The 22,267-nt window shown below is 41.5% G+C and overlaps 1 protein-coding gene across 1 annotated transcript; it reads left to right on the top strand.

Annotated features, from left to right (window-relative positions):
- The first annotated feature begins 1,136 nt into the window (after positions 1–1,136).
- Positions 1,137–20,943, top strand: LOC109886853 (myosin heavy chain, fast skeletal muscle-like). Its single transcript, XM_031821174.1, has 41 exons — positions 1,137–1,158; positions 1,731–1,776; positions 1,906–2,133; positions 2,386–2,532; positions 2,721–2,877; positions 3,197–3,224; positions 3,479–3,587; positions 3,694–3,786; positions 3,961–4,021; positions 4,114–4,212; positions 4,497–4,600; positions 5,034–5,172; positions 5,433–5,551; positions 5,720–5,869; positions 5,967–6,137; positions 6,352–6,655; positions 7,251–7,315; positions 7,409–7,496; positions 7,612–7,729; positions 7,847–7,970; positions 9,166–9,302; positions 10,241–10,496; positions 10,712–10,954; positions 11,383–11,559; positions 11,658–11,803; positions 11,989–12,079; positions 12,615–13,004; positions 13,102–13,228; positions 13,389–13,507; positions 13,651–13,847; positions 13,997–14,180; positions 14,317–14,482; positions 14,807–14,931; positions 15,109–15,417; positions 16,722–16,925; positions 17,078–17,203; positions 17,343–17,513; positions 19,490–19,594; positions 19,683–19,778; positions 20,249–20,380; positions 20,911–20,943. The coding sequence occupies exons 3-41, from the start codon at positions 1,918–1,920 to the stop codon at positions 20,926–20,928; spliced, it is 5,811 nt and encodes a 1,936-aa protein (XP_031677034.1). The 5' UTR covers positions 1,137–1,158; positions 1,731–1,776; positions 1,906–1,917; the 3' UTR covers positions 20,929–20,943.
- Positions 20,944–22,267: the final 1,324 nt, after the last annotated feature.

Raw genomic sequence — 22,267 nt, forward strand, 5'->3', positions numbered from 1 at the left:
ATGCCTGTCCATAAAGAAGACCTTGATCAAATACATGTATTAAATTGATTTGAAGCAATGCCTCTGCTGATGGTGTCTCCTTCACAAGTTGCATTGACGTATATGTTGTGAAATTGTTAGATATTACTTGTTAGATATTGTTGCACTGTCGGAACTAGAAGCACAAGCATTTCGCTACACCAGCAACAACACCATCTGCTAACCCCATCTGCTGAACACGTGTACAGTATATGACCAATACAAATTGATTTGCTAGAGCTGTCTGTTAGAAAGATATTAAAAATAAACTAAAACTGTATTTGTAAAGGATTCATTAAAATGTCACAGGAATCTGTTACTTTATTGTAACTATATAGTCATTTTAAAGCAGTTTTATAGAAGCCAGCTGCTAAACGGTTTACCTCAGAGTGTAATAAAAGTTTGAGGCAGCTACATGGCTGTCAGAAATACGAGTGGATAAGATGATTTAAATACTGTACTGATGTTATGTAAAGCCTTAAGAATCCTCCTGGACCGTTTTAGACAACTGAAATGTGAGACAAAAAAAATCTCCTGCAGCATCTTCAATAGATCATACTGTAGATAAATAACTACACCGTTGATTTAACACTTTTATAGCTTTTAAATATGTATTTAATATGATAGATCACAAGTATGAGGTGACTGAGGAGACAGTTCAGATTTGTTTGCAAGCAAAATATAAAACAATCGGTCAAAAAACACATTAAGTTGTTGATGAAGATGAATGTAAACTAAAATTGAATGAAATAAGGTCAGATTATTGTGTAATGTTTTTAGTGGTATTGGGTCCACAGGAACTCCATTACAGTATTTGAGGCGCTGTGGTAGAGGCGCTATGGTAGAGTCAATCTGATACCGCAAACTTTTGATACTGTCATAATTATTATTAATGACATCTCTTATCGATGTTAACTTAATTCAATTTAGAGATAAATATTGCATTAAAAAGTAATGTAATGGGAGTGTGGCGCTCCTGGGAGTTGGTGGCGCTAGTGAGACACAGAAACACAGAGGTCTCTCACCCATTTCCTTTACCAGAGTGGTCCATAATTAACTTTTGCCTGGTTGTCAGTTTCAACCAGATATAAGCAGGCTGAGACCCCAGCATCCATACGTCAGACACCTTCTTCCTCTGTGGTAAGACTCTCTCCACCTCTTCACATGTTTACATTTGTGTCATCTTAGCACTCAGCATGTGAGGCAGTGGCTAAATGGCCTGTTTCAGTTGACTTCTGCATTTAGTTATTTACATTATTTCTGCATTGTCAGATTTTACAATATGCAATCAACTGGAATTCATTTTAAATGTTTTTACTTTAAATGTGTTTTACTTGAAACATGTAGCTTTTATTTCCTGCCAAAAGTGGTTCTCCTGCTGTTTATAAATGGACGGGTTGGTTTATAATGTAACTGGGTTTTCAGGGGTGTTGATTTGAATTCTTGTCAGAATGTGTAGTTAAGTGAGTTGTCACCAGGAAAATGGAAGTCACCAGTTGCACCTGTAGTTGAATTGGACAAGGTTGTCATGATTGAGTTGAATGATGTTTTCTGGCCCTCCGGGGGCTAAATGATAATGCTTTAGACTTATTCACACCAAGGTTGTCATGATTGTGTTGAATTATACTGTTCTAAAGGTTTTCTACCTCTTAGGGGGCTAAATGATAATGCTTTAGACTTGTACGTATTGACACCACCCTAATGTTTCCCAGGGTTCTCCAAGAAGTACAAATTCATCTGTAGAAGGGGAAAAAGAAGGTGAGACATAGTTTGAGTCTTCATAAGAAAAGTGACAAATGTTCTGTGAGAGAAACCCCTCACAACTCTGTTGACTGTGGAGGAAGCACCACAGAGTCAATCATATTTCTTGTTTCGCCTCTTTCCTAGTGATCCGTCACCATGAGTACGGACGCGGAGATGCAAATCTACGGCAAGGCTGCCATATACCTCCGTAAGCCTGAGAAGGAGAGGATGGAGGCACAAACCGCACCCTTTGATTCAAAGAACGCCTGCTATGTCGCAGACACCAAGGAGCTTTACCTTAAGGGTTTGGTCACTGCCAGGACTGAAGGAAAGTGTACTGTGACAGTCGCGCATCCGGACGGCACTAAGGAGGTAAGCCTGATTTGAAAAGTATTCAAATTACTCCATATCTTGAAATAAACATCAAAATGATCAAAACATGCCAATAGAAATAAGTAACAACATGCTAATCACCATGTGTGTCAGTGGTTGAAGACAAAGTAGTTGGATTGGATGCAGATTATTTTTTTTAAATGTAAAGATTGAACTTGTATTTAATGAGCAAACAGAATTCAGTCTTGCCCAGTTTGATCTGCGTATAATCTATATTTCTGACTGTTTCAGGCAGGAAAAGAGTTCAAGGAAGCAGACGTCTACCAGATGAACCCCCCTAAGTACGACAAGATTGAGGACATGGCCATGATGACCTACCTGAATGAAGCCTCTGTGTTGTATAACCTCAAAGAGCGTTATGCAGCATGGATGATCTATGTAAGATACCTGTATAAACATACACACACATGCAGTACTACACATAAAGTCATGGTAGAAACCAAAACAGACCAATACAGTAGACCTACATTACTATACCATAGTACACCCACATCCTCACATAAATCCAGGTAAACGTCAATCTGATTGCTCTAATCCCCTAATTGGATTCATTCTCGTTCATCCAGACCTACTCTGGGCTGTTCTGTGCCACGGTGAACCCCTACAAGTGGCTTCCTGTGTACGACATGGAGGTTGTTAACGCCTACAGAGGGAAGAAGAGGATGGAGGCTCCACCCCATATCTTCTCCGTCTCTGACAACGCCTTTCAGTTCATGCAGATTGGTAGGAGCTCGGATGGATGGATGGATGGATGGATGGATGGAAGGAAGGAAGGAAGGAAGGAAGGAAGGAAGGAAGGAAGGAAGGAAGGAAGGAAGGAAGGAAGGAAGGAAGGAAGGATAGATGGATGGAAGTTAAAATATGCTTTAGAGATGTATCTACTGTTTTCTAGTCTACGTTAGAATAGTTTGCTGGTAATATCTGATTTCACTTGCCTTGAATGGAAAAGGTTCCTAATTTAAATCCATGATGATGCTATGAATTCAATAATGTCCCCATAATGTATCTTGAGTATGATAATCAATATGTTGTTTTGTTACAGACCAGGAGAACCAGTCCGTCCTGATTACGTAAGTTGTTTACTAAAATCTCACTTGAGAAAATGTTTCTACTGCAATATGTTGGGACACTTGGGTGTGATATATTACATTATGAATGGATTAGGCTACGCATAGGAATGAGTCGATGAGTGGGGATATTTGTTAATGATTTACTTGAATTAAAACAGGTCAATGGTGTATTTTTCAATGTTATTTATTCGTGAAAGCCAATCTGACATTCAAACATGTGACTAAATCCCCTGTTTCTCTGTCATATTAACCAGCGGAGAATCCGGTGCAGGAAAGACTGTCAACACCAAGCGTGTCATCCAGTACTTTGCCACCATTGCAGTGTCTGGTGCCAAGAAGGAAGCAGAACCAGGCAAAATGCAGGTAGGTTGAACCTTTCTAACACATTTCAGTTTGGTGGGCTGTGATCAAGCAATTGAGAATAACTAACTTAACCAGTTTCTGAGCAACTTGTGTTTGTCTCAATCAGGGGTCTCTTGAGGATCAGATCATTGCTGCTAACCCTCTGCTGGAGGCTTACGGTAATGCCAAGACAGTGAGGAACGACAACTCGTCTCGCTTCGTAAGTATGAAGGGCATACTGGGAAAGTGATCTAATATTGGACAAATGTATTTCAGTATTTCCCTTCTGACTTCAATAGATGTCCAACAAACGGTAACATTTAAAGGGGTCTATCAAAGTAAAATGTTAGATGTATTTAGTTAACCTCTTTCTAACCCCCATGCTCGACTTTAGGGTAAATTCATCAGGATTCACTTCCAAGGTAGCAAACTGGCTAAAGCTGACATTGAGACCTGTGAGTTGATTTTCATTGTTTCTCGATTCTTTACTAAATTCACACAGATTTTCGGGGGAGATAATCTTTATCTAATGTTCTTTTTCTCTCAGACCTGCTAGAGAAGTCCAGAGTGTCCTTCCAGCTTCCCGATGAGAGAGGTTACCACATCTTCTTCCAGATGATGACCAATCACAAACCTGATATTATTGGTGAGGCAAAGTAGAGGTTCAGGGGGAATGTTTCCTACCTTCATTATAAATACTATTACAATGAGTACATCCATGGTAACAAGGCATCTAGATATGGGTCAGGTCTTTGGGAAATATCTATCAAGTAATGGACTGTGATGCACTAGTCCACGAGTCTCAGTTGATGCTATTTATTTTATACTACATCCTTGAGTCCATCTACTGAGTAAAGGAGAGATACTGTAAAGGTAGGACAGTAGAATTCTAGGAGATTTAACTGACAAGACATCCTCTGTTGTCCATAGAAATGTCACTCATCACCACCAACCCCTACGACTTCCCCATGTGCAGTCAGGGTCAGATCACTGTGGCCAGCATCAATGACAAGGAAGAGCTGGATGCCACAGACGTGAGTCAAACAAAGGGTTCATCATATTCTATATATGGAATGGGTAGGACCACCATACACACTGAATGCACTGTGCAATTCCAACTTGGTGGCAGCTGGGAATTTGCATGTATTTGGTCTTGTTTTATTCTGCCTTATTGTTAGTTAGGCATGTGCCTCAAGGAACTCTTCATGCCTTCACACTTCACCTTCAGGCCCATACTGTATATATAAGACATCCACAAGAGAGTGTCACTAAGTCCCTGTGGAACTGTGTCAAATGTATCTTGTGCTGTCATCTACCAGTGTTGGTCAAGTGTATTCACGTGGATCTGAGAACCCAGTCAAATGTATCCATCTCATTTGTTCTGCTGAGAGCACAGAACTGTAGTGTACTGTATGTGAGCAAACTACCGTTCCGTTCATCACCATTGTACTTCCTGTCTAATGCCAGGATGCCATTACAATCCTGGGCTTCACTAATGATGAGAAGATGAGCATCTACAAGCTGACAGGAGCTGTACTGCACCATGGCAACTTGAAATTCAAGCAGAAGCAGCGTGAGGAGCAGGCCGAGCCAGACGGCACAGAGGGTGAGTCCCACTCATAGATATACAATATGTAAACATTAGTCCCATTCCCAGTCCCAATCATAGATATACAGCGTGTAAGATAGACAGAGCCTCATCAAAGTCCGGCAGGAGATCATTTATGGAGACCAAATTCCAACCTCCAGAAATGATTTAAAATGATGGTTGTGGGTTCAAATCTAAACCTAACCCTTTTGTCAGTGTGACATCAGAAACACGTGATCTTGTGTTTCTGAGTCTGTTGTTGTTGGTTCTCTCTCCAGTGGCTGATAAAATCGGCTACCTGCTGGGCCTGAACTCAGCTGAGATGCTGAAGGCTCTGTGCTACCCCAAAGTGAAGGTCGGCAATGAGTATGTGACCAAGGGACAGACTGTGCCTCAGGTAAGGCGGCCAAACACAGCTTCTACCATTTTCTGAGCACCAGAAATATTTTGGTGATGAGTATATTGCTTGTTTTGAATAGTGATGATGTTTTCCCGGAGCTCTTTTCACCTTGTCACTAGACATGGTCAATATCTCATGTATTCATTTGAGCTATTATCATTGCAGGTTAATAACTCAGTCTCGGCTCTGGCCAAGTCCATCTATGAGAGGATGTTCTTGTGGATGGTCATCCGTATCAACGAGATGTTGGACACCAAGAATCCAAGGCAGTTCTACATCGGTGTGCTTGACATTGCCGGGTTTGAGATCTTTGACGTGAGTCTGAGACCAGAACAAGACAATTAGTTGTGATTGAGAGGGATTACAGCCTTGTATGATGATGAAATGATCCCTTCTGAAATTCCTTCAACAGTACAACAGCATGGAGCAGCTGTGCATCAACTTCACCAATGAGAAACTGCAACAGTTTTTCAACCACACCATGTTCGTCCTGGAACAAGAGGAGTACAAGAAGGAGGGAATCGTCTGGGCCTTCATTGACTTCGGCATGGACTTGGCTGCCTGCATTGAGCTTATTGAGAAGGTAAGCTGTCTGTCAGGATTATAATAGACCTCAACAGCAAAGCTCAAATGGAGATATTATCACATGGTACAACACATCTGACTGTTTAGAACTCAATATGTTTCCTATTGTGCCACTAAATGAAGATACTCTGATAATAGCATATTTGCTAAAATAAATAATGTGATCCTAAATGTAAATATCACTAATATGATGTACATCTCTTTTCGTAAAGCCATTGGGCATCTTCTCCATCCTTGAAGAGGAGTGCATGTTCCCCAAGGCTTCAGACACTTCCTTCAAGAACAAGCTGTATGACCAGCATCTTGGTAAAAACAAGGCATTTGAGAAGCCCAAGCCAGCCAAAGGCAAGGCAGAGGCCCACTTCTCCCTGGTGCATTACGCCGGCACTGTGGACTACAACATCACTGGCTGGCTGGACAAGAACAAGGACCCCCTGAACGACTCAGTTCTTCAGCTGTACGGGAAGTCTTCAGTCAAACTGATGGCGACCCTGTATGTCGCTGCCCCACCTGAGGGTAAGACTAGCAGAACATCAAAATATTTAATGAAGAACTAGTTACAAATCAGTTACATTAGTTACAAATAAGTTACAAAGGCTCAGTCTGCAGTTGCTACATCCATTTGTGGACTTAAAAGATATGTACCCATTCATTCTTGAATTTATTTCTTGAAGAACATTGGCTTAGTTCACCTGTCGTACCCCATCAAAACCCAAAATATGAGCTTGTTTTAATGTTTGTAAGCAAAGTAAAGGGAAACATGCACTTTACAGCCTCAAAACATTATTAATACTATCATTTTGATATCATGGATGGTCAGTCCTTCAATACATAGCTCAGTCTATAAATTTGAGTGGTTATGTTTCTCCATTCATATCTCTCAGTTTTTTATCAAAACAGGGGCAGGGAGGATGCTTTGTTATTGTTTCAACTGCTGATTGCTGCTTTAAATGTATCACCATTTGTCAGGGTGATTTACTGGGTTCATTTACTCATACAATAGGTGTTATTTTACACAATCTCATTGGCAGCATTTGCATTAAGATAAGTGTGAAATTAACATGAGATTCTCTCATTTATAATTATATTGAACTTTTCTCCATTATAACAGATACAACCAAGAAAGGAGGCAAGAAGAAGGGTGGTTCCATGCAGACTGTGTCCTCCCAGTTCAGGGTGAGCTTTTAAAATGTGGATATTCAGTCCTTCAAAATGTGTACTGATTATCAGAAATGATTTCTGAGAACATGGTTTGTAACCCTCTTATAGGAGAACTTGGGCAAGCTAATGACCAACTTGAGGAGCACTCATCCTCACTTTGTACGCTGCCTGATCCCCAACGAGTCAAAGACTCCAGGTACAATAGATGTTGAGTTAAATATGACATCTTGTCAGTACAGTATCAGTAACATTAACAAACCAGTCTTTAACCTGTTTATGAGTATTTATAGAGACTTGGTTTGTGTTTCCAGGTCTGATGGAGAACTTCCTGGTTATCCACCAGCTCAGGTGTAATGGTGTTCTGGAGGGGATCAGGATCTGCAGGAAGGGCTTCCCCAGTAGAATCATCTATGCTGACTTCAAGCAGAGGTACACACACACACACACACACACACACACACACACAGAAATCCCAACATCAGAATAGCCTTATTATTTTACATAATATAACCGACCTATTACATCTTGACATTTCTCCTGATTCAGGTACAAAGTACTGAATGCCAGTGTCATCCCCGAGGGCCAGTTCATGGACAACAAGAAGGCTTCTGAGAAGCTGCTTGGGTCCATTGATGTGAATCACGAGGACTACAAGTTTGGACACACCAAGGTCAGTCAAATACCCACAAGAAAAAACGAATTTCTATGTAAAAAAATATATATATGAGGTGAAACAAAAGAGAACACCTTTATTTAACCAGGTAGGCTAGTTGAGAACACCTTTATTTAACCAGGTAGGCCAGTTGAGAACACCTTTATTTAACCAGGTAGGCTAGTTGAGAACACCTTTATTTAACCAGGTAAGCTAGTTGTGAACAAGTTCTCATTTGCAACTGCGACCTGGCCAAGATAAAGCATAGCAGTGTGAGCAGACAACAAAGAGTTACACATGGAGTAAACAATTAACAAGTCAATAACACAGTAGAAACCAAAGGGGGAGTCTATATACAATGTGTGCAAAAGGCATGAGGAGGTAGGCAAATAATTACAATTTTGCAGATTAACACTGGAGTGATGAATGATCAGATGGACATGTACAGGTAGAGATATTGGTGTGCAAAAGAGCAGAAAAGTAAATAAATAAAAACAGTATGGGGATGAGGTAGGTGAAGAAGGGTGGGCTATTTACCAATAGACTATGTACAGCTGCAGCGATCGGTTAGCTGCTCAGATAGCTGATGTTTGAAGTTGGTGAGGGAGATAAAAGTCTCCAACTTCAGCGATTTTTGCAATTCGTTCCAGTCACAGGCAGCAGAGTACTGGAACGAAAGGCGGCCGAATGAGGTGTTGGCTTTAGGGATGATCAGTGAGATACACCTGCTGGAGCGCGTGCTACGGATGGGTGTTGCCATCGTGACCAGTGAGCTGAGATAAGGCGGAGCTTTACCTAGCATGGACTTGTAGATGACCTGGAGCCAGTGGGTCTGGCGACGAATATGTAGCGAGGGCCAGCCGACTAGAGCATACAAGTCGCAGTGGTGGGTGGCATAAGGTGCTTTAGTGACAAAACGGATGGCACTGTGATAAACTGCATCCAGTTTGCTGAGTAGAGTGTTGGAAGCCATTTTGTAGATGACATCGCCGAAGTCGAGGATCGGTAGGATAGTCAGTTTTACTAGGGTAAGCTTGGCGGCGTGAGTGAAGGAGGCTTTGTTGCGGAATAGAAAGCCGACTCTTGATTTGATTTTCGATTGGAGGTGTTTGATATGAGTCTGGAAGGAGAGAAATAAAAACAACTGCAAAAATACTTGATCTCTTTCCATAATTCTGGTGGTTCCATAATTCACCATGTCAACCTGTGTCAGGTGTTCTTCAAAGCCGGTCTGCTGGGTGTCCTGGAGGAGATGAGAGATGAGAAGCTGGCCTCTCTGGTCGGCATGGTCCAGGCTCTCAGCCGTGGATTCCTCATGAGGAGAGAGTTCACCAAGATGATGGAGAGGAGGTGAGGAAGAGTAGACATCTTGGCAAAGCATTCTGTCAGCCTCCTGTATGTAATGTATAATGATTGTGTACTGAATATGCTGTGAGTTGTTCAGGATGAGAAGGTACATGTTATAATATTCTATTAAAGCAGCAGGTTGGGATTTAGCAAGCAGTTCAATTGTTATTTAAATAAGTGATTTTTACCCATTAATTCTGGAATAATATGAAATGCCTCGTGATCTTAGGGTTACTTGTCAGTCATTCCCTATGTAGGTCTATCTATACATTTAAGAGTGGTTTCATTTCCCTAGCCCCATTCCTCAGCTGTATACAAAACATGTCAGGGTCCCTGTTTTTGTTATTCCTCAAATCCCAGAATGTAGTTTTAAAGTCCTCCTCTTTAAAACTGGAGGAGATCATTGTTACTGTAATTTAATTATACTAATTATACTAATTATAATTCATTAATTGAATTCCCTTAATATATTTTAATGAGAATTTGTAAGGTTCTTGTTTGCATAAAATAGACGGAGACCAGTCTTATCAATAATAGGTAACAGAATTTATTCTCGGAGCGCGCTGCCACGTTACCACGAGCAACAGTTTATATACAATAACATGACGCCATTTCATTGCTTCTAAAATGAATCTCCTCCTCCAGACCGAGACAAAGGGAACTTTAAAGGTTTATTCTGAGTTCATTCTGACCCCCCCAGCACATACACAGGACACACAACACAACTGAATTAACTTTTGAGTCCTCACCATTATCGATCACCACTTAGCTGACAGTTCTAACTAACAGAAAACCTAGGAACGCACTCACTGCCTTATCTAAAACACACCAGAGCTCATTTCTTCGGTTCAACCATAGGTTAACTACCTTATCTGTTTACCTGTTTATCTGGTCACTCACCATGTCACTCACCATGTCACTCTATCCTTTCTGTGGACCAGAGATTCCGTCTTCACCATCCAGTACAACATCCGTTCATTCATGAATGTGAAAACCTGGCCATGGATGAAGTTGTACTTCAAGATCAAGCCCCTGCTGCAGAGCGCTGAGACTGAGAAGGAGCTGGCCAACATGAAGGAGAACTATGAGAAGATGACTTCGGACTTGGCCAAGGCTCTGGCCAAGAAGAAGGAGTTGGAGGAGAAGATGGTGTCCATGGTGCAGGAGAAGAATGACCTGGCGCTTCAAGTTGCATCTGTGAGTGAGCAAGAACCCTCATCAGAGCACATTTAGACACACAAGTACACAGACACTAACACAATCGCTATGTGGCTAACTCAAGAAAATGCCCATGGTATATATTTATATTTAAAACATTTAAATAGATTTGCTCTGACTTATTTGACAAAATGAAGTCTATATTTTGATACACAAAGTGAGAACACAGGTTTTTTCTCTTGTTCTGAAACCAGGATTCAGAGAATCTGAACGATGCTGAGGAAAGGTGTGAGGGGCTCATCAAGAGCAAGATCCAGCTGGAGGCCAAACTCAAAGAGACGACTGAGAGGCTGGAGGATGAGGAGGAGATGAATGCTGAGTTGACTGCCAAGAAGAGGAAGCTGGAGGACGAATGCTCTGAGCTGAAGAAGGACATTGATGACCTGGAGCTCACCTTGGCCAAAGTGGAGAAGGAGAAGCACGCCACTGAAAACAAGGTCTTGTAGACAGTCCAACCAAACAATAATCCACAGAATAATCAACTCAAAACAGAAATGTGATTCAAGTCTTTTTGTGAGTGCAGTAAAAATTAAGACACAAAATAGTGGAATATGGTGTACTCCCCACATGGGAGTATACCTGGGGTGGCAGGTAGTCAAGTGGCTTTAGAGTGTTGGACTAGTAATTGAAATTTAGCTAGATCGAATCCCAGAGCTGACAAGGTAAAACATCTGTCATTCTTTCCCTGAACAAGGCAGTTAACCCACTGTTCCTAGGCCGTCATTGTAAATAAGAATTTGTTATTAACTGACTTGCCTGGTTAAATAAAGGTAGAAAAAAAACATTAATTGCATGTTCTGCTTGTTACTGCTACTTCACTTATGGTGAATTGACCAAAAACTACATTTGTTGTGGCCATTTTCAGGTTAAAAACCTGACAGAGGAGATGGCGTCTATGGATGAGAGTGTTGCCAAGCTGACCAAGGAGAAGAAAGCCCTCCAAGAGGCCCACCAGCAGACACTGGATGACCTGCAGGCAGAGGAGGACAAAGTCAACACTCTGACCAAGGCCAAGACCAAGCTGGAACAGCAAGTGGACGACGTGAGTGGAGTTTGACATTCTGGCCATGATAGTATGCAAGATGATATAATCTACAGTGGTTTAGATTTGACCAACACATGTCTGTTTATATCTTGTAGCTTGAGGGTTCTCTGGAGCAAGAGAAGAAGCTCCGTATGGACCTTGAGAGAGCCAAGAGAAAGCTGGAGGGAGATCTGAAACTGGCCCAGGAGTCCATAATGGACCTGGAGAATGACAAGCAGCAGTCTGATGAGAAAATCAAGAAGTAAACACAAACAAATGACTACAGTATTCAACATAATGATCAACATAATGGTTCTTCTTGGCTCATTCTTGTAATTATGAATTAGACTTATGTGATTCTTACAAGCAAAGTGAATGGTAATGTAGGCTCCCGTTACACTGTCTAACCTAAACAAACTTTGCAATCAACGTGTTTGTATTTGTTAGGAAGGAGTTTGAGACCACCCAGCTCCTCAGCAAGATAGAGGATGAGCAGTCTCTGGGAGCTCAGCTGCAGAAGAAGATCAAGGAACTGCAGGTACAGTTCAGGATCTGCATTTCTTCTGGTAGTGTAACAGTATGACTTTAGACCGTCCCCTCGCCTATACCCGGGCACGAACCAGGGACCCTCTGCACACATCAACAACAGTCACCCACGAAGCATCGTTACCCATCGCTCCACAAAAGCCGCGGCCCTTGCAGAGCAAGGGGAACAACTACTTCAAGGTCTCAGAGCAAGTCACAGATTGAAACGCTATTTAGGGCGCACCACCGCTAACTAGCGTTACACTAGCACACATTCTTCCTGGTGGATTCTGATGGCTCAGTAAGATGGAAGATGGTGCTTCTTGCTGGTGCTTCTAATCTATGCAAAGATGTTGCTTCTTACCATTGTTAGTTTGGTTCCTGCATGGGACAATGTCTAATGAATATAGTAAATATGTTAGTGTAGCTGGCTATGTATAAACACATTTATGCTAAATATACAGTACATGCTATTATTATGTAGTGAGGTTCAATTGTTTCAACTGTATTGTAGTGTTCATTCCCCCTGCTCCTGACCCTTTTTCTAGGCCCGTATTGAGGAGCTGGAGGAGGAAATTGAGGCTGAGCGTGCTGCCAGGGCCAAGGTTGAGAAGCAGAGGGCCGATCTCTCCAGGGAACTTGAGGAGATCAGCGAGAGACTTGAGGAGGCCGGAGGCGCCACTGCTGCCCAGATTGAGATGAACAAGAAGCGCGAGGCTGAGTTCCAGAAGCTGCGTCGTGATCTTGAAGAGTCCACCCTGCAGCATGAGGCCACAGCTGCCGCTCTGCGCAAGAAGCAGGCCGATAGTGTGGCTGAGCTCGGGGAGCAGATCGACAACCTGCAGCGCGTCAAGCAGAAGCTGGAGAAGGAGAAGAGTGAGTACAAGATGGAGATTGATGACCTCTCCAGCAACATGGAGGCTGTCGCCAAGGCTAAGGTGAGTAGTGATGTTTTGGTCAAGCAGTGTTGAGGATGGTCAGCTAAATTACCATTCAATATACTGAAGTTGACAGTCCCATATGTTTCACTAACAGGGCAATCTGGAGAAGATGTGCCGTACTCTTGAGGACCAGCTGAGCGAGCTCAAGACTAAGAATGATGAGAATGCTCGCCAGGTCAACGACATCAGCGGACAGAGGGCCAGACTCCTTACAGAAAATGGTACCTCCAACAATGAACAACAAACCAATATAGTTCACCTCAGTAGTACACAATAACATGTGTTGGGGGCTGTAAATTCAGTCCAGTTCGATTCCTCAAAATAAAATGTCAATCTTCGAGAACAGAGTACCCATAACAAGATGTCCCTCTTTCCCTGAAGGTGAGTTTGGTCGCCAGCTGGAGGAGAAGGAAGGCCTGGTGTCTCAGCTGACCAGAGGCAAACAGGCCTTCACCCAGCAGGTGGAGGAGCTGAAGAGACTGATTGAGGAGGAGGTCAAGGTAAGGCATCCTAAATGGGAACCACCTTCCAGTTTAGAGCTTTATCTACACATAGACTGTTTCTACACCTCCCTCAGAGACTTCTACTGTCATCTGTTTTACTCTCTCTCTCTAATCTCCCTTTGTCTTTCTTTCTCTCTCAGGCTAAAAACGCACTGGCCCATGGTGTCCAGTCTGCCCGCCATGACTGTGATCTCCTGAGAGAGCAGTTTGAGGAGGAGCAGGAGGCCAAGGCAGAGCTGCAGCGCGGCATGTCCAAGGCCAACAGTGAGGTGGCTCAGTGGAGGACTAAGTATGAAACTGATGCCATCCAACGCACAGAGGAGCTGGAGGAGGCCAAGTGAGTTGCACTCAATAGCAAAAACTACAATAAACGGTGTGGATGGTGAGGCTGGTTGGGGATCTGAGAAAATGTTTCTTCAATATGTAGTGCAATATTTGTCTCACAACAAGTTACTCACCATAACACCACCCTCTGTTGTCCAACAGGAAGAAGCTGGCCCAGCGTCTGCAGGAGGCTGAGGAGACCATTGAGGCGACCAACTCAAAGTGTGCCTCCCTGGAGAAGACCAAGCAGAGACTGCAGGGAGAGGTGGAGGACCTCATGATTGACGTTGAGAGAGCCAACGCCATGGCCGCCAACCTTGACAAGAAGCAGAGGAACTTTGACAAGGTGAACATTTATAAACCTCACTCTAGGGTGATATTTTCTGTCTGTTATTTGATCAGTTGTAGTATAATTGTAGCATATTTCCGATTGAAAACTCTCTATCAATGAGTTGTAATGAAAATCCCATGGATTTCCCCAGGTTCTGGCAGAGTGGAAGCAGAAGTATGAGGAGGGCCAGGCTGAGCTGGAAGGAGCTCAGAAGGAGGCTCGCTCTATGAGCACTGAACTCTTCAAGATGAAGAACTCCTACGAGGAGGCTCTGGATCATCTGGAGACTCTGAAGAGAGAGAACAAGAACCTGCAACGTGAGCATTTGACAGCAGTTATTTTTGCATGATGTTTGACCAGTATTTGAAAATGGAATCGATTATAATCATCAACATTATATCAATTTGCTATTACACCATCTCAGAATTTTTATATACATTTTAAAATATATATATTTGGAACTTGTAATTGGTATTCCTTTGAACAACCCAATGATGTGGGGTGGCAATTAGATTTGCAGGACAGCATGAAGTGCTGTTCATTAATTAACTGTTATTTTGATTCATTATAAACTTTAGTGCATTGGTGATATCCACTGGATATCTCCCAAGTCTAAACAGCTTCTGTGTGTGTGTGTGCAGAGGAGATCTCTGACCTGACTGAGCAGATCGGAGAGACTGGCAAGAGCATCCATGAGCTGGAGAAGGCCAAGAAGACCGTGGAGACAGAGAAGTCTGAGATCCAGACCGCTCTGGAGGAGGCTGAGGTACAAACTACAGCTGTTTGATTGGAAAAGCAGTGTTACGCTTCTCAATGCCAACTACAATCCAATGCTCCCTTTTATTGGTGTATATTGTCATCATATACACAGCATTTAATTCTTTGTGGAATACACATCCTAATATATTAAGCACAATTCGCTTGACTGCTTCTCTTTGTCCAGGGCACACTGGAGCACGAGGAATCCAAGATTCTGCGTGTTCAGCTGGAGCTGAATCAGATCAAGGGTGAGGTGGACAGGAAGATCGCTGAGAAGGACGAGGAGATAGAGCAGATCAAGAGGAACAACCAGAGGGTGGTTGACTCCATGCAGAGCACCCTGGACTCTGAGGTCAGGAGCAGGAATGACACCCTGAGGGTGAAGAAGAAGATGGAGGGAGACCTGAATGAGATGGAGATCCAGCTGAGTCACGCCAACAGGCAGGCCGCTGAGTCCCAGAAACAGCTGAGGAACGTCCAGGGACAGTTCAAGGTAAAGGGACTTGGACATCAGGCTCAACAACCTGAACATGGGAAGGGATTTGTTTGTGAATCAGTAGAAAAGAATAGATCAGAGGAATGTAATAGACTGGACTAATATACTGTACACTCTTAGAAGTAGGGGCCTGGAAGAACCTTTTGGGTTGCCGCACCGGCAGAACCTTCCCAGTTGAAAAAGGTTCCAAGAGGAACCCCTCTGAAACGGACCTTTGAGAAACCTCTGTGTTAAGTTTCAAACTGTTACCTTTTTTGTGATGGGAGGGGTTAAATGTTGAACCTTTTCAATAATATATTATAGAGGTCTCATTCTATCAGATTGGAGGTGTGGCTTTTTGGCAGAGGTGGGACCAAGTCATTGTTTTACAAGTCACAAGTAAGTCTCAAGTCTTAGCACTCAAGTCCCAAGTCAAAGACAGGCAAGTCCCAGTCAAGTCCAAAGTCAAGACAGGCAAGTCCGAGTCAAGTCTCAAGTCAAGACCGACAAGTTTCAAGTCTTGAGTTTAGAGTCCTAAACAAGTCATAATGTGCTCTTCGAGTCAAAAGGCTCAAGTCCAAGTTAAGTCACAAGTCATTGGTGTTAAAGTCAAAGTTGAGTTGGAAGTCATCATATTTGTCACTCGAATCCAAGACATGTGACTCGAGTCCACACCTCTGCTTATTGGAGGGTTATTTTTTGTCAAGCATTAGCATAAATGTTAAACCTGTTCATCATGTTAAGTTAGTATACTGCAAATTGAAATGTTCCTTCAATATTTTTGCATATTGAGTTTTCTAATATAATCATTTTTAATTGCTGATTACATACAATAAGAACGTTGTAAATATTCCAACTTTGGGATTTGCTTTTGAAGAATTCATACACCTCCACTGGCCTCATTGAAGCAACAAAACTGTCAGTGTTCAACCTGAACATGTGATGACAATACAACAGAACAGATGAACAGGAATTAAATTGACTCTAACGGTCGGCCCAAAGAATATCTATCTTAAAGCCATGCCCCTACTAAGCCATGCCTCCACTCCAGGGATCCTCCATGAACCCTTGCTACATTTAACAATTAACGGTTTACCCAAGAACCCCTCAACTAACCAAACGTGAAAATATGAACCATTGACTAGCAATAGTTCCTTGAGGAACTCTAGGGGTTCCTTGAGAATCTCCAGGGTTCCTCTAGTCACCACTAATTCTAGGAGTGTAGAAAGGTAGGGATATTAGGGACATTTTTACCCATTAACATTTCTCTCACCGATTGTATTGCCCGACTTCCACAATGCCTAATTCATTGTGAACCCCAGGATGCCCAATTGCACCTTGATGATGCCGTCCGAGCCGCAGAAGATATGAAGGAGCAGGCAGCCATGGTGGAGCGCAGAAACGGTCTGATGATGGCTGAAATCGAGGAGCTGAGAGTTGCTCTGGAGCAGACAGAGAGAGGCCGCAAAGTGGCTGAGACTGAGCTGGTGGACGCCAGCGAGCGTGTTGGACTGCTGCACTCCCAGGTACGGGTCAAAGACATTTCTAATGAAACTCAACCAAGCAAACTGTTCACGCACATATATAATTCAACAGTGCTTGCTTTTAGATTTTCATAATTTCAGCCTTGTGTAAGATCTTGTGAGAGTCAAACAAATCGCCTTGTTTCCTCCTTCAGAACACCAGCCTTGCGAACACCAAGAAGAAGCTGGAGACTGACCTGGTTCAGGTGCAGGGAGAGGTGGACGACATCGTCCAGGAGGCCAGGAATGCAGAGGAGAAGGCCAAGAAGGCCATCACTGACGTGAGTCCTTGAATTACATCAACTTGATTTGTCCCCAAGGGCCAGCAGTCGCTGGGCTGGTTTAACCACACCAAAGATCCCAAAGGAGCTTTATGATTGGTGCCAGTTGGTGCATAAATGAAACTAACTACCATTCCAGGCGGCCATGATGGCCGAGGAGCTGAAGAAGGAGCAGGACACCAGCTCTCACCTGGAGAGGATGAAGAAGAACCTGGAGGTCACAGTCAAGGACCTGCAGCACCGTCTGGATGAGGCTGAGAATCTGGCCATGAAGGGAGGCAAGAAGCAGCTCCAGAAACTGGAGTCCAGGGTGAGTTAACAGCAGGGTGGATTGAAAAACAGATTGCTGGAAGTGTATTTGATCATATGAAAATAAGGTATGTTGGGGGAAAATGCCTCACTTTGACGAACATTTATATTTTCTCACACAAAGAAATCTACTTTTGGTAAGATTTGAATATGGCATTCTGGGTATTTTGTAGGAAAATACATGTTTAATAAGAGAAGAGATTACTGTTTTTATGTTTTATTATTACAATTTGGAGTAATTAACTCTTAAAAGCTAAAGTCTTTCAGCAGTAAGGTATAAGCATGTCAGGGGTTCACCTAGGGGTTATGATAGGGGCTGTACCAAATGTTCGATGTATTATAATAATTGATTATGCCTATGTTGTACTAATTAAAGAGGAGAGGTTTATAATACCCCCTCCCTCCTTACATGTATAGGGTCCTAGACTACAGATTAACAATATACATTATGAGGTTTAATATTGTTCCACAGTACATTTCTAGTCTCTGGCTCTTATAAAGAAACTGTCTGAGAAATGTGTGAGTTCAGGCTGTCTGTGAGAAGAGCCTAAAATATAAAAGAGATGCAGAGACACAGAACTCCCAGGGAGTGTAAGAGTTAAGAGACTAGTCAAACATTCCATTATAAATCAAATTGGGGTGTGGACATTTACTGCTAAGCTTTTAGATAACACTGAAACTATTTGTTTGTGTAGCTGTGGATGCATTGGCTTGGTATCATGAGTAGAAGGTAATGATGTAGGTAGTGACATCACTAAGGCTGGACTTCAGGTTTTATAAAATATCTTGGACCCTTGAGTATTTTGCAGAACTTACTCGGAAACATGCGTGCTATGTTCCTGTTGTTCTGTCTGCAATTGCATTAATAAAAGTTGTTGAATGATTTAACCTCTCTAGGGTATGTGGGAAGCTAGCATCCCATCTAGCCAACATCCAGTGAGATTGCAGAGCGCCAAATTCAAATAGAGAAATACTCATGATAAAAATTCAGAAAACAAAACATATTTTACATAGGTTTAAAGATTAACTTCTTATGAATCCAACCAAGGTGTCAGATTTAAAAAATGCTTTACGGTGAAAGCATACCTTACAATTATTTGAGAACATAGCCCAGTTGACAAATTATTACAAACAGTAACCAGCCAAGCAGAAGCATTACAAAACTCAGAAATAGAGATAAAATGAATCCCTTACCTTTGATGATCTTCATATGGTGGCACTCAGAAGACATTCATTTAGACATTCATTTACATTCATTTTTGATAAAGTCTCTTTATATCCAAAAACATCCATTTTGTTTGCACGTTTTCTTCAGTAATCCACAGGCTCAAACGCAGTCAAAACAGGCAGACAAAAAAATCCAAATTGTATCCGTAAAGTTCATAGAAACATGTCAAACGATGTTTATATTCAATCCTCATGTTGTTTTTAGCCGAAATGATCTATAATATTTCAACCGGACAATAAGGTTGTCAATATAAAAAGGTAAACAAGAAATGCACTCTCTTGGGATTGCGCATGAAAAAGCTCAGGGCCCACTCATTGGTCTGGTCTTACTCCCTCATTTATAAGAATACAAGCCTGAAACCATTTCTAAAGACTGTTGACATCTAGTGGAAGGCATATGAACTGCAAATTGAGTCCTAAGTCAATGGATACTGTAATGGCATTGAATAGAAAACTACAAACCCAACAAAAAAAATACTTCCTGAATGGATTTTTCTCAGGTTTTCGACCTGCCAAATCAGTTCTGTTATACACAGGGCTATTGTGTAATGATGAGTTCTCTCAATAACCCACCTACATAATGAAAATGAGTAGTTTTTTTATTATAGACCCCTTTAATTAAAATCGTAAAAGTACATAGGAACACTTGTGCCTCCGCGACTAGCTGAAGAACATTCCTGTTTTACAAAGATTTGTTACGTCTGACTTCACCACCTCACATAAATGCCAACGTTTATTTCTTCCACAAAGGTGCGTGAGCTCGAGACTGAGGTGGAGGCCGAGCAGAGAAGAGGTGTAGACGCGGTCAAGGGAGTCCGCAAGTATGAGCGCAGAGTCAAGGAGCTCACTTACCAGGTAAAAAAAGGTGCATTCTTCACACACTAAAGCACACTGGTTTGTGTGTTAAACTATGGACTATTGATTCTTGTAACTTCTCCCACAGACTGAGGAGGATAAGAAGAATGTTGCCAGACTTCAGGACCTAGTAGATAAGCTGCAGATGAAAGTGAAGGCCTACAAGAGGCAGGCTGAGGAAGCGGTGAGTCACAGACTTAGTCAAATCCTCTGAAAGGTTACAGTCCTTAGTAGACATTACAAAACATTTTGTGAGATTAGTTGAAGTGTTGTTACTGCACAACGTCAACATTGACTCAGTTGATAGTGCAAGTAATTTCTGAAGAAATGTACGCACAGTGACTCCTCTTCCTATGTGTAACAATTTAAAGTAGAGAGGGTTGAATATTATTTAGCTTTGTGCCGGGGGCTGGTCTGGTGGTGGTGCTGACTCTCCTGGATCACATGGCCCTGGAAGCAGCAGATTGATCCTCTGTTCCACCACTCACTTTCTCTTCTGTATCATCTATCTCCCTATATATACTGTACAATGCTGTCCTAAATCTCTCAATAAAAAAAACGTTAAAATACAATTTTTTTTAAATATTAATTTGGTACCTGAAGCTCCAAACTTTCAATACTGATGTTATGGTCTCGTCTCTTTTCCTCACCCAGGAGGAAGCATCCAACCAGCACATGTCTAAGTTCCGGAAGGTTCAGAATGAGCTGGAAGAGGCTGAGGAGCGTGCTGACATCGCTGAGACTCAGGTCAACAAGCTCAGAGCCAAGACCCGTGACTCTGGAAAGGTACAGAACTGCTGCTAAACCTACACCTGACTGATGTTCAAACATGACCACATCAACACCACCTATGATTCATTCTTCACAGAGGTCAATACTGATGATTAACAATCATTCAAATGTATTTACGATCTCTCAGATAACATTTTCAGGACAGGGAAAAATACATTTTTCTTTATAAAAGGTTAATCAAAAATCAAGCTGAGTACAGAGTCTTAAATACTTGATGCATTCTGTTATTTCCAAGTGTTGATATATTCATCATGTTCATTATTAATACTGATCCATTCTGTTATTTCCAAGTGTTGATATATTCATCATGTTCATTATTAATACTGATCCATTCTGTTATTACCAAGTGTTGATATATTTATCACGTTCATTATTAATACTGATCCATTCTGTTATTACCAAGTGTTGATATATTCACCATGTTCATTATTAATACTGATCCATTCTGTTATTACCAAGTGTTGATATATTCATCATGTTCATTATTAATACTGATCCATTCTGTTATTTCTTTCTTCTTACAGGGAAAAGAATCTGAATAAACAAGACCAAAGTCTCGTCAATTTCCTGTGTTTCATAAAATATGATTTTCATGGTGAAATGTTGAGCAATGATTAAAAACATGTCGGCCTACATACACTTCCTTTGTGACTGTGGACTTATTTCTCAGAAAACAGCTTTTCATACCATAAAAAATACCGTACTTTAACTAAAGGAGCAATCTGGGATTCAAACCACAACACTTGTTTTGGTTAAGAGCTGAGGATTGAGGCTGGAGAAATGTAATCACTTTCAAAATCCATTACATCAAAAAATTATAGTTATAATTATAGTTATAGGTATAACCTTTTACACTCTGGGGAATTGACCTATATGGATCAAAATGGAATGTTTTGAAAATAAACAAATGGGAGGAATATATGCGCAACCATGGTAACTAATTGAGCGAAAACATTTTTGGGAGATTGAGCGGAAATTCTTAGAACAAGTTCTCCAGAGACAACTGCATTTGAATTTTGTCACAGATTATGCATACAATAACCTGGTGTGGACAGAAAATGTAAACATTTATAAATGGTAATCGTGCATCTGACTCAATTACACAAGATTTTAGTTCTGGGTTAACTAAAACCCAGATGCACATAAATGGATAAACACTGACAATTGGAATACCGATTTATCATTAGAAAATTTGAATATCCGATTTTTGTCAGAAATACAAAAGTTCCATAATGATTAGTGTTTCCCTCCAGCCCTCTAGTGGTGAAATTACGGTAATACACATTATAAACACAGGAATACACAACAGGCTTTTGCACATTGAGATGGATTAATTGACCTTTCACGAGGAAAATAAAATTGTCTGATTAGTGCCCACGAAATCATGAAAAACTAAACAATTATCTAGATTAATATTTATAAATCTTAATTGAAGATTATAATTATTCTAAATGTATTTGATTGAAGAACACTGTACATCAGCGGCGGTCGTTAACATGAGGAAGGATGATGTCATTTTTTAGAGAGTCCTTATTTCTCTTACAGCGAATTGGATGACTGTCGTTCATATTTCATTCACCCAGTTCAATGTAACATCCATAGGTTTAGGTTACCATAGGTTTAGGTTACTGTCGTTCATATTCCATTCACCCAGCTCTGTGTAACATCAGGTTTAGGTTACTGTCGTTCATATTCCATTCACCCAGTTCAATGTAACATCCATAGGTTTAGGTTACTGTCGTTCATATTCCATTCACCCAGTTCAATGTAACATCCATAGGTTTAGGTTACTGTCGTTCATATTCCATTCACCCAGTTCAATGTAACATCCATAGGTTTAGGTTACTGTCGTTCATATTCCATTCACCCAGTTCAATGTAA

Source organism: Oncorhynchus kisutch, unplaced genomic scaffold (genome assembly GCF_002021735.2).
Source record: "Oncorhynchus kisutch isolate 150728-3 unplaced genomic scaffold, Okis_V2 scaffold3902, whole genome shotgun sequence".
Taxonomy (NCBI): domain Eukaryota; kingdom Metazoa; phylum Chordata; class Actinopteri; order Salmoniformes; family Salmonidae; genus Oncorhynchus; species Oncorhynchus kisutch.